This window comes from Bacillus rossius, chromosome 2 (genome assembly GCF_032445375.1).
Source record: "Bacillus rossius redtenbacheri isolate Brsri chromosome 2, Brsri_v3, whole genome shotgun sequence".
In the NCBI taxonomy this organism is placed as follows: Eukaryota; Metazoa; Arthropoda; class Insecta; order Phasmatodea; family Bacillidae; genus Bacillus; species Bacillus rossius.
This window is the reverse complement of record NC_086331.1, coordinates 94,722,320-94,737,384: the sequence shown is the minus strand read 5'-3', so window position 1 is coordinate 94,737,384 and position 15,065 is coordinate 94,722,320. Positions and strand designations below refer to the sequence as shown.

Sequence of the window (15,065 nt, the reverse complement as noted above, 5' to 3'; positions counted from 1 at the left end):
TGGTTGAAATACGCACCACTCTCAAGGAGTCTGCGGAGGTGCGTTCATGAACCAAGGAAGTTGCTTCCTTCGGTCTTAGTGTATGATGTGCCCCACGACCTGGCAAATGAACAACTGGCTGACTAGGTATTTGAGAAGAACTTCGGCTCTGATCATTTGACTCTTGAGGAGTTTAAAATGGGTTTTAAGATCAGACATGTGATCAGTGACAGAAAGCGGGATGAAGTTCACTTGGTAATACAATGTAATGGAAGGGCCAGACGTCTCCTGGTTGATGCTGGGCGTATTTTTTGGGCTTCACCTCTTGCAGGGTGACTGATCATGTGTCCCTGCTGAGGTGTTATAAATGTCAACGATATGATCACCAGTCTGAATGTTGTAAGCAGGTGTTAACTTGTGGACACTGTGGACAAGAAGGTCACTCAAACAAGCAGTGTGATCCCACAACTAAGGTCTGCTGTGTCAACTGTAAGAGGGAGAACCTGAAATATCTGGACCATGAGGTTACCGTGCGAACCTGCCCCATGTTGGTGAAGATAACTGCCAAGTAGGCTTCACGCATTGATTATGGTTAAGTGTGTGCAGTTGAACATGCAGAGATCTTCGGCGGTTTCGGCTGAGCTGGAAGCCATATGCTGTGAAAATGAGATCGACATAGCTTTGGTGCAGGAACCTTACTCTGTTGGTGGCAATCCCCCCGTACTATCTGGGTGTAAAGTGGCCTTTAGGGATCACCATATGGCAGCGATTGTGGTACGGAATGAATCACTGGACTTGCTGGTGTATGGCCACCTCTCTGATCCTCACCATGTAGTAGTGCAAGTTGCAGGTACTAGTCGTGATGACATTTACCTTGTCTCCTCCTACTTCCAGTTTGCGGATGATGTACGTGTACATCTGGAGAACTGGGATAGAATATTGCGAGAAATTGGCCATAAGAGGTACTCTTTTGTGCTGATATTAATGCGAAATCGGAACTGTGGCATTCACCTTTTACAGATCATAAGGATGAGGAAGTTGACAGGTTTCTGCTTATTCATGGACTTCAGATCCTGAATCTTCCGGGGGATCTCCCGACCTATGTGTCGGCAGCACAAGGCGATGAGTCTTTCCTGGACGTGACTCTGTACAATGAATGGAGTTGGTCTGGTCCAGGACTGAATGGTAATTGAAAAGTCCTCGAGTGATCACCGGCTTATTCAGTTCACAGTCAATGCCTTCAGGTTTAGGGTGACTGATACTGATATGGAGACGACACCAAGCACCTGTTATATCTACAAAGGGACTGACTGGCGGAAGTTTGATAAGAAACTCCAACAGTCCATAGCAGAGTACCAGAATTTGTTGATGGCTGACTATGTTGAAGTCCAAGCACAGGCGATCACGGAGGTAATTCAGGTTATGTCTGTAGTTGTGCTTAAGAAGCGTGGAAGTAGTAACAAAGGAAACATCTGGTGGACGGACGAGCTGGATGGTGTTCGTAAACGGCTCATGGCGGCTCGGCGTCGAGTATCCTCTCTGCGAGGTCCTGACTGAGCGGAGGGGGCTCGGCTCTACCGAGCTCGCTGCAGTGAGTACCACCAACGAGTTCGTGAAGTGAAACTTGAATTATGGAGGCGCTTCGTGGAAACTAAGGGTAACAGGGATTCTTGGGGTCTAGTTTACAGAATTGCTGCTAAGAAACAGAGAACGGTAACTCCCTTGCATTCCCTGAGCTTGGGTACGGGGTTTAGCACTGATGTGGTGGAAAGTGCGGCTGAGCTGTTGAGAGTTCTTCTTACCGGCGACTATCTTGCGTGAAATGAGCCTCTTCATGAGCACACCAGGATGAATGTGACCACTCTATACGATGCGGAGGACACTCAGCCCTTAAAGAGGGAGGAGCTTACGGACATTGTATACAAATTAAAGAACAGGAAAGCCCCTGGTCACGATAAAATTACTCCTGAGGTGTTGAAGCGAGTCTATCCCAGGATTTCGAAGTACTTGTTGCACTTGTGTAACAAGGCCCTCGATGAGGGTAAATTCCCTAAGATCTGGAAGAAAGGGTTACTTAGAACTCTTTATAAAGTGGAGGGGAAGGATCCGAGTGAGGTTAAGTCCTACCGGCCTCTCACTCTCCTTCCAGTCCTGGGTAAGGTATTGGAAAATCTCATGAATGCTAGGCTCGCGGACCACCTTGAAGCAAAAGGGGGTATACATGTCCGTCAGTACGGCTTTCGGACAGGTGTTGGAACCGAAACTGCCCTTCATGATCTCCTCAGCAGTGTTGGTGCAGGTAGGGAAAAATACCTAGTAGGGATATTTCTGGACAATCGCTGGTGCTATTGACAATGCCTGGTGGCCGGGTATTCTCAGCCGATTGCGTGAACTGGAGTGTCCTTGTAACCTCTATTACCTGGTGATGGATTACTTTAGGGATTGCAAAGGTGTGTTAGAGTTACGAAACACGAGAGTTGAAAAGATTTTGTCCAAAGGCTGCCCCCAAGGCTCCGTTCTTAGTCCCTTGCTCTGGAACATCCTCTTCGATGGATTTCTACGAACTCAGCTCCCAGAGGGATGTGCAACTTTTGGGTATGCTGACGACGGATTAATTCTGGTTCCGGGTAACTCACGCGCCGACTTAGAGCGGAGATGCGAGGTTATCACCCAGCGGATAACATCTTGGGTTTCTTGGTTGAAGCTTCGGTTTTCATTGGTTAAGTCCATGTGTATGATGCTGAAGGGCTGGTTTAAGGCAGCCTGGGTCCACTATCCACACGTGTACCTATGGGGTGAACGCCTTGAGTTTGTTACAAGTATCAAGTACCTGGGTGTCCTTGATGTACGGCTCCTTTTCCTTCGCCATTTGGAGTACGTGTCTCGGAAGGCAGTGGAATTGTTTTATCGATTATGGGCAGGCTGGCGGCCCTCAAGGCTTCGGGCGGTCTCAGACCTGAGGACTATAAGTTGCAGAGGGAGCTAACTTTGGAGCAGTGGCAGCACAATTGGGACACCTTTGAAAATGGGAGGTTAACTCACTCTGTATTTCCGAGAGTGGAAGATCGGCTTCAGTACAAGCCAATTGAATTGGGGCATGCCATGGTTCTGCTACTCTCTGGTCATGCGAATTTTAAGGCCAAACTCCACCAATTTGGTCTAGTAGAGAATCCGAAGTGTGGGTACTGCCACATGCTGGACGATGTGAATCATGTACTGTACCATTGCAATAAGGTTGAGGACCTTCGGGAACTGCTGAGATGACAGGTGGGTCTGATTGGGTTGACTTTACCCTTGCGAGCATGGTGGCTCGGAGGGAAAGCTGGCTACTCTTTCGAGAGTTTGTGAGGGGGGATCATAGGTCGGCTGGAGACGATGGACCAAATGCTTCCAACGGTTTGACCATGGACTTACTCCTGATTGACTTGGCGTTGTGCTTCGGGGATCCCAGATGCTTGTGCTGATGTTGGTGTTGTGTCCGGTGACGGGCCTTGACTGGTACAGATGTTGCCTGGAACTCCAGTGTCAATCATCCTGGTCGAAAGATCTTCCTGGTCCTCCGCTTTAAATTGTGTAGCAGGAAAGGGTGTGTAGTGCCTGGGTCTTGGTAGCTACTGCTCTTTCCAGTTGTGCTCCATTTTGACTGTCATTGGGAATCATGCCAGGCTTCTGGAGTGTCTGTACCGATTACCCTGGTTGAAGAAACATCCTTGTCCTCCACTCTAAATGGTGTACTTTGAGGGGGTGTGTAGTGCCATTCATCTCTGGGGCTTGGTGTTGGTTTCCTACTTGGATTGGCTCAGTTCGGTGGCAAACTTAGTTGGTTGAAGCCTGTCTGGTGGCAGACCGTGGTGGTCACCAGTTTCCGAAGTTAGTACCTATGTACTGGTTGGGTCTGTGCCTGCCGGTCGGCGGAAACCTGAGGCTAATTTCCTGTGAAACTGTCCATTGACTTGCATAGGCAGTAGGCGGTCCGCAAGTTGGACAGAGCGGAGGGGACCTGTTTTCCAAGTCTAATCCAGATGTTGGGCTCTGGATTAAATAAGATCTGTAAGATGACTCCTATTCTACCCTAAAAGGGCGCAGACATAGGAGGGGAGGTGGCGGGTGAGCCGGCCTTCGGGCCGGAAAACTGTGTGAAATATAAATTGGGTGTGGGCGTGACTTCTGTGGGAGAAGGTGATGTTGATTGAAGTGTCGGAGCTGTGCTGGCTCTAGTTATCCCAGACGGATCCAACAGGTCCACGGAAAGGGTGCAACAATGCGAATATATAGCCTCTCGGCACCAATCCTCTGCCTCCTCATGGTACCAGTGGATTTACTGAAGAGAACTCTGTCAGGCGTATCCCTACCTAAGGCATCCTCATTTGCATGGATGAGAACCAGAAATGGTTAATGGGCTGAATCTGCGGGAATGAGCTGAATCTGCGGGAAACAGCACATGTGCTTGAAACCTTTTTGGGGTTTCTCCTACTGAGCCCTGTTGACCATTGGGTCCTAAAGGCCTGGCTCACTGTGAAGAGCCAAAGGCTAATGGTTACTGGAGAAGACTGAGGTGTACCCGGGCTGTATCGGCTGTAAACCCCTTGAGCCAGTTTCCCCTAAACCCTGAAAAACTAAGTTCTCTGGTTTTGGGAATACCTATTTTTTTTATTAAATTATGTATGATGTAGTAAAATTAAAGAGTTTTAAAATGAAGGCTACATACAAGCAGCTAATCTTAAACAGTATACCACACAATTTCCTCTTTCAGTACATACTGACATAAATATTTGCCTTTAAGTTCATAAATACTATAAATAAGGACTTGTTTACGAGGAAAAGCCTTTTACAGACAATTTAATGTGGTTGTATTATGAATTTTTTTAAAATCATGTAAGAATACATAAGTTATTATAAGCAAGATAATTTAGGATAGTACTCCCTTAAAATAGTGTGTCTGTGTCTGTCTGGAGAGCACTAGAGTTTACTGCTGTCTGAAGGTTGAAGGATTAGCCACTGAAACTGGTTGTATACTGGCCAGTGTGCACCTGACTGGTCTCCTAGAATCTTTGGTGATACTCCCTCAGTGAATCTCATAGTTGGTTAGATATAGCCTTATGTTTGTAAAAGAGATATAGTAATGCAACTGGCACGGTATTGTCCATTGTCTATTTAACTGTTGTTTAGTATGTTGTTTCCTATGTTGTTTATTCAATATGTGTACTTGAGTGATATTTAAAAAGTGTTCGACTCATAAGCTGTGTAGCATAAAATTTTCCTACCATTTAGTTCCTTCCAGTCATTCTTACACCCTTGAAGGCTAGGATTTAAAAATAGGGATTTTCATGTGCATAGTATGACTTAACACTATTGCAGTATTGGTATTGGTGTTAGTATTCTCTGGGCTCTTGTTTCTTTTCTTTCACATCTCTGTTATTCCTTTTCTTTATGTCTGTATCTAAACTCACATTTAAAATCCTACAAATAATTGTAGGTGCACCCTATACAAATTTATGAGAAATATGTTATAATATTTAAGTCAAATATTACGGAAAAAAGTAATACGATTAAAAAAATAAAATAAAACATACCTTGAGTTTATTCAAATTGTTTACAAATAGCAAAGAGCCACTACGGCACTGTACTGAATTAAATCACGGTTTGAGAAAAACCGGTATAGTTGTTCAAAATAACACATAATAATGTTATGGTAACAAAAAGAGCTAAATATCCGTAATGAAATGGCACAATAGAGTAACTATATTTATTTTTATATTTGGGTACATATTTCTCTGAAATACCATAAGGCGCACTGGAAATCTGGCAGCATACTTTGAGAACCACTGTTGAATGGATACCACAGCCAGCTCCAGTGAGTGCTACCTTTCATGTTTGAAACTGCCATTTCTCCAAACAATGTGCAGAGATTTATATCACTATAGCAATATTTATAATAACTCATGTTTATATTTTCAGAACCGAAAAGCGTTCCTGGTGGCAGTCTGAGAATGGCGTAGAAAATGTCACAATACGACTGAATTTAGAAGCAGAATTTCATTTCACCCACTTAATTATTACTTTTAAAACATTTCGTCCTGCAGCTATGTTGATCGAGAGATCATATGACTTTGGTGCAACTTGGCAAGTAAGTGTGTAGTTCCTATCAGTTGATTATTCATCATATGCATTTGAAATTAAGGTGACATAATATTCTGTAAATAATATTTATGTATTTTTTCACAAATATTTTTGACAAACAGGGATATAGATTTTGAATTGAGTATCAGCACCATTATTGTTTTGACTGAAAAAGAAAATTATTTAGTATATTGTTATTTACTATGATTATAATAGGTTAAGGTTTTAAATGAAAATATAATTTGTAAAAAAATTAGTTAAAAAATTGGTTGTCTGTAAAGTCGGTTTACGGACGATAGTTTAACGTGACGTCATAACAAAACATTGGTGAAATGATTGCATACTTTTGTGAATAAAATTGAATCTTTTTTATTTTAATAATAAAAGAATAAATACTTGAAAATATACTAGTAATCAGATTTTTAAATTGCAAGAATAATTAATCTTTATTGCCGAAATTGTTGTTGTAATAAGCAATGAAAACCACATTAACTTTTCATTTAAATATAATTATGAACCAGTTTTCATATAAATAAACTGTAATCAAATATCTTTCATCAATTATATGAATTACCATGATTTTTTAGTCAATTGTAACATAACCTATTATTACTACACTCGCCCACAGATGCTACTTTTTTTAATAATAAAAGAATAAATACTTGAAATTATACTAGTAATCAGATTTTTATAATGCAAGAATAATTAACCTTTATTGCCGAAATTGTTGTTGTAATAAGCAATGAAAAACACATTAACTTTTCATTTAAATATAATTATGAACAAGTTATTACTGCACTCGCCGACAGATGCTACTTTTTTTAATAATAAAAGAATAAATAGTTGAAATTATACTAGTAATCAGATTTTTAAAATGCAAAAATAATTAAACTTTATTGCCAAAATGGTTGTTTTACTAAGCAATCAAAATCACAGATTAAAATTCGTCGAGAATATTTTACATTTTTATGTCTTCCAGTGCTCAAAATGATATGCAATTGTTGCCCCGGGCACAAAATTTTATTTATAATTCATTAATAATAACGCCCATCGCGATAAACAAAGGAAAATATGTAGTAACGAGTGCCTGGTTCCCGCGGCAGCTGATAGCACGATTCGTTCGGTTCGCTTCCGTCACCGTAGACAGCAGCACCGTAGGAGAATAATATTATTTAGTTTTTATAATACGATTTTATAACAAATACGCATCCCAAATACACCAAACTTATTTATAATGTGTTACAATTTTTTTTAAAACATTGTGCAAAAGATCCCGGGTGTAATTTGAATTATTATGTGTAACTGTAAAACACCATTGTTTGTTAAAAACGTATTTTAAATTCAACATTACTTTTAAAAAACCATACGATTGTGCTGAAAATCGGTGGACGATCGTTATATTATATAATATTAATAATTCAAACTACGAAAACATGATTGAAAAGTCAAATTGATTGTTGTTCCAATCGAGTGGAAGAGAGTTACGGCGAATGCGTACAATAAGCGTAACGGGACACATACGTATTGGGACAATGTGCATTACGGGACACTTTATTGTGCGTGCAGCCAGCGTTCATCGATTTATTAGACGTCATGTCAAAAAAAAATTAAATTGCTTTTGAGGGGGGAGGGGGGGGGGCATCTCCCTTGAAGTCACAATTGGTTTCTACACAGTATTATGTTGTGTGATTTGGAATTATTTTATTTTCTTTTGCAATTAATGTGAAATATTTGGTGATACAAACTGTACATGTGATGTTATGATTTGCAGTAGCAATGTATTTTTTGTGTTCTTTAAATGTTTTGTGTGCCAATAAAATTTAATTTGATTTTATGACAGGTTTATCGCTACTTTGCATACAACTGCGCGGAGTCATTCCCGGGAGTTCCTACGACCAGCCCTCGCTCACTTACAGATGTTGTTTGTGAATCGCGTTATTCAAATGTTGCGCCATCCACTGACGGAGAGGTATGTGTTAACTATGGCAACTAAACTTTTGCTAAGTGCAGTAATTGATGTATGAAATATATTTTTATTATTATATTTTTGTGACTCATAAATATTTGATGACCTCTTACAGTTTATTTATTTATTTATTTATTTACTACTTTTTATTAATTTAATAGGTTTTAGGTGAAGTCAATAAGACATCTACATTCTAGACTGCCTAAACCCAACCACAAGATTTATCGTTTTATTTTGGGATTAATGTAAAACTTTAACAATTTTTTTCAGATTATTTTTAGAGTTTTACCACCTAATTTACCAATAAATGACCCATATTCTCAAGAAGTACAGAACTTGCTTAAAATGACAAATTTACGCATAAACTTCACAAAGCTTCATACATTGGGTGACGATCTTCTCGACTACACACAAGAAATCCAGGTTAGTACGTTTATTTTAATGTATTCAGGTTCATATTTTTCTCATGTTATTTAAATTTGTTCCTTTACTGATATTATGTGCATTATTGTTGAGTAGCATTTATGTATTTTCAGGAAAAATATTATTATGCAATAAATCATATGATTGTTCGAGGTTCGTGTTCGTGCTATGGTCATGCATCACGTTGCTTACCACTACCAAATGTTGAGCCAAGGCCAGACATGGTTCATGGCAGGTGCGAGTGTACCCACAATACAAAAGGCCTCAATTGTGAAATGTGTGAAGATTTCTATAGTGACTTGCCTTGGAAACCAGCAATTGGAAAATTAATAAATGCCTGCAAAAGTGAGTATTTGCTATTCATAGTGTTTTTATTCATGAACAATTATATTTGTCATATTTATAATTACATTGATTTTATTTCAATAATATTAATAACTTTGAATAATTTCCAGGATGTAACTGCAACAATCATGCCACAAGCTGTCACTTTGACTCTGCTCTATATGAGGCTACTGGTCATGTAAGTGGTGGTGTTTGTGATGGTTGTTTGCATAACACAATGGGTCACAATTGTGAACAGTGCAAACCATTTTTCTACCAAGACCCAAGTAAGGATATAAGTGATCCAGAAGTGTGCCAAGGTAAGTCCGTAGTTTGATTACATTAAAATGTTTATATACTTTACAAGCTGTATTATGGTTATTTTATCCCCTGTAGACTTTTTTTTATAAAAAGTAGCAGGTTACAAACATCATACCTACTTATAACAATGTAATGGCTGGTGGTTTTTTTTAATATAAAAAATGTTTAGTGGGTGCAGAACTGATATATCTCTGCTCTACTTGAAAGACAAACAGACAAACCCCATATATTATGTATATAGATTCTAGTTTTTATGAAGGAATGTGAAAATACTTTTTTTGAAACACTGTTTTAAGAGTCTGACTTTGTGATTGACATTATTTATATTTGCGCCACATTTTCCAAGAATGCAACTACGATGAAAATCAAGGACGTACAGTGTCAAAATAGTAATGATGTAGTAGTAAAACAATGTTAAGCAAGAGATATTTTGTAATACGACTCGTTATTTTTTTAGAAATGAAAATTTAATTGCTACCTTTTGTTTGACTGATTTTTTCAGCTTGTGAATGTGATGCACGTGGTTCTCTGGACGATGGAACGTGTGACTCTCGTACAGATCTTGCAAATGGATTGGAAGCAGGCCGTTGTCATTGTAAAGAAAACATAGATGGAAGACGCTGTGACAGATGTAAAAATGGATTCTGGAACTTTGATGAAAACAATCCATATGGCTGTGAGCGTAAGTATATTTTCAATACGAATCACATTATTAAGATGTATGATTAAAATGTTTGTACTATTGTAACTTTTTTTGTTTTTATCTAGCATGCACGTGCAACACTCTTGGTACTGTTGATAACCAGGGCTGCAATACCTATACCGGTGAATGTACTTGCAAACGTTTTGTCACGGGAAGAAACTGTAATCAGTGTCAGCTAGAATACTGGGGACTGTCTAATGATTATGAAGGTTGCAAGCCATGTGACTGTGATCCTGGTGGTGCCATTGATAACAACTGTGATGTAATCACTGGACAGTGCAGGTACAGTAAATGACCATACATAGGCATCTTAAAGAACTCCATTTAAATTAAATTACTGAACAGTGCCATTGTAATTGTTGTCTTTCACAGAATAACAGGAATTCCATGTAGAAATTTTATGAAGGTTGTTAATATTAGTGTGTTAAAAAAATTGTGATGGAAACAATAAACAAATACAAAGAAACAGAGTTATCATGCTATCACAACTAAGATTTCCAGAAGCTAAAACAATGTATAAATATTGTGGTCATTTTTAAGAAAAAAAAACCTATTTAATCTAATTATTTATTACTGCAAGTCACCTTCAAGGTGGCAATGTTACAACAACAAACTGCTGTCGGTTGTACCAATTGCCCAACATCGCAGCCTTGTGACCATGACAGCCTCATAGCCATGGCATGATGATCAGTTATTTTTGTCAAGTTTTAAGTTAGCCTTAATTTAATCTGAATCATGCATAGATTTCCTTAATGTTATTTAAAACTGTAGGTTCAGTTGTGAAAAAAAAAAAAAAAAAACACAAATTGATAATGATAATATAATGCAATTCCAGTTTGTTATCACTGCTCCATACACACATACACATGTTAAAAGTATGTGTTTGTTGACATGAAAAAGCTAGCATGGAGCAAGCAGATATATCATGTCATGCTCATAACGGATAGAAACAATTACACATCTCAGAAAAAGCATATTAAGGCATTGTTACCTTAAAAAATTATTTTAGATCACTTATAGAAAAAGGGACTTTGTGATTCTTAACATTTTTAATTGCTGTTGCATAATCCAGCATGAATTAAAAACTTATATGAGTTAACTAAAAAAAAAGTTTAGGTAAAAGTGTTCAGTATTTTTTGAGCCTATTATTTACATGAAACACTGTTCAATTTGTTGACTTTTTAGTTAATGTATTTTTAGTAAAAATAAAATAATATTTGCAGATTACATTTTTTGCATAATTATCTTTAAAAGACGTATTTATAACTTTTTGTTTCCTACCTTTGAAGGGCAGTAAATGAATTAATGATATCGCTATTCGCTATCCTGTTTTGAAAAATAAATTCTGATAGTTATTGTGTTATCTTTTCTTTAGGTGTCGATCACATGTCACAGGAAGAACATGCAGTCAACCGGATCAGAGCTACTTTTCCGGTGCTCTCGATTTTCTTGTTTATGAAGCTGAGTTGGCTCGAAGTAGTCAGGTAAATATAATGTTAGTTTGTGTTGTCAGGTTGTTAGTTGTTGTTACTACTAGCAATGGTTTATTTTAATTCAGTTTATCAGTATGCTGTATATAAATAGTATATGATAAAATCATGTGGGTTTTACCTGTTGCTTGCAGAATTATGTATAATGGAATCACTTCCTTTAATTTTTTTTGACAAAGATAAAAATAGTCTAAAGAATTTAAAGGTTATAAATAAGGATTAATTACTACTATAAATATAAGTACAGAACCCTTCTGCCATTTCTGCTAGTTACAAGTTTAAGATTTTTGGTGTATATTCAGTTACTGTTAAATTTATATAATCTGTATAAAATGTGTTAATTTATTAAGCGATCAATATGTATTTTTGCCAATTTAAATGTATAATAGTAAATATATAGAGTAAAACAATTTGGTCTCCACTGACCTTAATATATTGCATTTATTTGGTTTCAGAATAGCCATGTTGTGATTCGTGAGCCCTTCAGAGATAATACAGAAACTTCATGGACAGGAACTGGATTTATGCAGATGTCTGAGAATTCAGATTTGGAATTTACTGTTGATAACATTCAGACAAGTATGGATTATGACATTGTAGTTAGATATGAGCCTCAGGTAAATATAAACATAAAAAATCAACTATATTATTTTAAATTTAGCATAAATATAAATTATATTCTCATATATTATGAAAAATATACATTTCATTTGAAAACTGTATATTAAATAGGAGTGTCTCATGCAGCTGTTGAATTCCCTTATACAGGGGTTGTTCAGAATCTTACCCGAAATATTTCGGGAAAACAAGTTCATTAAGTAAATTGAGGTATATTGTACATAAGCCACTTACAACATTGCTTATGTTATAATTATGACATTCATTCTTGATATCAGTTTTAGAAATTATATTTGTGTGAATGATCAAAAACTGTTTGAAAATACAGTCAAACCTCTATCTATCGTTTTTCAGGGGACCAACAAAAAAATTCAGTAGATGTGGACATTCAATAGATGTGGACTTCACTCTTAGATTTTGAAAAAAAATATTTCAACCTCAAAATTAGTGTCAGAAATATATCAGTTACTTGTCATTAAAGTTTAATAATTTGAAAAAAAATAAAAATGGAAGCATTTTACTTAATTCAATTTACACTTGCAAAAAAAAACGCACAATAAACCTACATGGAAATTAAAGTCTTTTTCAATATCCTGAAGTCTGAAATATGTTTACTCGTGTCATCAAATGTAGAGGTGTACCGAAGAAGCCGGTTTTGCCAATATTTAGTTGAAACGGCATTTCTGCTGACTTCCGATACACTTGTTAATTTTTGGCCGATATTACTGAAAAAACGAGAGAGACTGCCATAACCTAAAAATCCACGAGTACCATTTTCACTTTTCGTAGTAGTACTGCATTCTTTCAGATCACATTATTTCTTCGCAACATGTGCTAACCGTACATATAAAAATTTAACATGCTTTTTTTTCAATAATGTTCTTTAATTTTAATATGTCATAAATAAATACATTACCATCACGGTAAATATACATCTCGGTTGTTACGGTAACTATAGTGCAAATGTGGTAGCTATCGTGCTTCTGTAGTATTATGGTATCTACAAAGAATCTTTAGTTCTTTTTATGGTAATTATCATAAGATAACAATTGGGTTTGTGCTGTAGTTATGGTACATCATCCATATTTCTTCGTAAGTTGTTGTTCATTTGTCTTTTCTTCATGTTTACGTGCTCCATTACTTGCCTGCAGATTTAAGGTGATTTTTACTACTTCTGTATACAATCGTTACTGTTTTTATGACGGTTTCTGTCTAAGAAATGGTTATTTCTGCAAAATCTTTATGGTTAAACGATCATCTATTATAATTTATAGTGACGGGACCACATATTTTGTACGATCAATGCGGACAAAACGATAAATCGAACATCGGTACAAGCTGACTTTTTTAACCTTAGTTGTATGGCAATTTTGCCGGGACCGTAGAAAGTATACGATAAACGCGGACAATCGATACATGCGAGTTCGATAGATAGAGGTTTGACTGTAGTTAACAATTTTAGAAATATTGTTTTAGGCCATGAACAAACATTTTATAATACAATAAAAGCTCTTTAATCTTGCACATTCGGCACCAAGGCTGTTGCCTGAAATGTGTTTTTGCTGGATTATCGATTATCAATATAGTTTTAACAGGAATAACAAAGAAATACTAATAAATCTGAAAAGTTTATGTGCATGTAATATGTAGGCCTAATAAAGCATATAAATTCACTCTGTTGAAATACTTATTATTGTTAAGTGGATTTGTATTGAAATGTTTAATGATACTATGGGAAACATTAAAATATTTAATTACAGTACTTCTTTTGAATAAATTAATACCTTATAAAGGCATATACAAAGTTTATCATCACCAAAGGAAGCATAAACACTGAGTAGTGACGAATCTTTAATGAGCTGCTTGTGCAAAGTTAATTTTTAGTAGCCTGTTACAAGAAAATGAGTCATACATATTTTTTAAATTATGATTTATTTTACTAGCCACATATATTCAGAAAAAAAAATTACAGAAAAGTGTATTATATGTATTGTTTTAAACAACTTGGTACAAGCACCAAGTTGTAGCGGACTTCACCACCTGAAGACATCATGCGTGCGCCGGCCATCTTTCTTTTCCCTGTCCTCCTTCTCCTTCCTTCCCCCAAGGTATATGTTTTCTCCCCGCTTGTGCACTGCACAGGCACGTTAATACTTCTGTAGGGTATTTAAGCAACTGTTGCCATAAATTCACTCTCATTAATTGCTTTCTCTTGACTGTGGTCACTTCTTAGCATTGGGTATTCATAAGTAGTTTCTTGTGAATCGTTAGTAAGATAGTTCCGTGGTGCACTGGTCCAAGATGCAGGCATAATGAAATGTAAGTACAGTGATTGTCTTGTGCAGGTACATTGTGGCCGTGCCTATTAACTTCTAGATCTGAAGTTTAAAGTACAGTAGACCATTTCTTTGGACATTTTTGTTATAAGACAATTCAACCACAGGCAGCAGTATATGCCTAAGTGTAATAGTGATTATAGTATTCAGTAATTTGAGGCCTCCTCCAGAACACATCAATACCTATGCAATACTACGCTGTGGAGCATTTTTGTAGAAATTGGTGGCCACGCTGAGAGTACAATGGTATCGCAGCCATTTGTACTGTGTGTCAAGCGACTGCAGGTTTTTGGCAACAAACCTTCATTAAAAATCATGTGTAAGTAATGGACCAATTCATTTGAGCTAGTGACATTGTTTCCTGAAAGTTTTTTTTGTATTTTGTCATGTAATAATAATGCATCTTTAAGTTGCGCCATGTTCAATATTTGGTAGAGAAAAAAATAAATCAACAAACTTTATTTATTAATTTTTTTATGCTAGGAAATCTTCAGATGATGTAGTTTTAACCTAGAGACAAACCTTTTTTAGAACTTAATAATTTTTAAACAGTAATCATATTTTTTCTTTATTTACGTAACAGTCAGAGCAAGTAGAGCTAGCTGTAAGTATGGACTGATACGTTGCTTCAAATAGTTACACCAATTAGCATCTATATTAGACTTGGGTAAAATGCCATTATTAATTGCTCTGTGTTGTTTTGGTCAATGTGGTCCATGTGCAACACAAAGTATTAGTTAAGTACAAATATGGGAACTAATCATTCATTTGATATCCTAGTGCCA

At 36.9% G+C, this 15,065-nt stretch overlaps 1 protein-coding gene across 4 annotated transcripts in view; it reads left to right on the top strand.

Moving 5' to 3' along the window:
• The window catches only part of LOC134529481 (laminin subunit beta-1), a 137,951-nt gene that overhangs the window by 33,509 nt on the left and 89,377 nt on the right, over nucleotides 1–15,065 (top strand). For all 4 annotated transcript variants that reach the window (XM_063363615.1, XM_063363612.1, XM_063363613.1 and 1 more), the window contains 9 exons: nucleotides 5,938–6,106; nucleotides 7,940–8,068; nucleotides 8,336–8,488; nucleotides 8,602–8,833; nucleotides 8,944–9,132; nucleotides 9,636–9,815; nucleotides 9,902–10,118; nucleotides 11,212–11,320; nucleotides 11,782–11,943. In XM_063363615.1, the coding sequence (XP_063219685.1) occupies nucleotides 5,938–6,106; nucleotides 7,940–8,068; nucleotides 8,336–8,488; nucleotides 8,602–8,833; nucleotides 8,944–9,132; nucleotides 9,636–9,815; nucleotides 9,902–10,118; nucleotides 11,212–11,320; nucleotides 11,782–11,943 (1,540 nt within the window). The remainder of the gene's footprint in view (nucleotides 1–5,937; nucleotides 6,107–7,939; nucleotides 8,069–8,335; nucleotides 8,489–8,601; nucleotides 8,834–8,943; nucleotides 9,133–9,635; nucleotides 9,816–9,901; nucleotides 10,119–11,211; nucleotides 11,321–11,781; nucleotides 11,944–15,065) is intronic.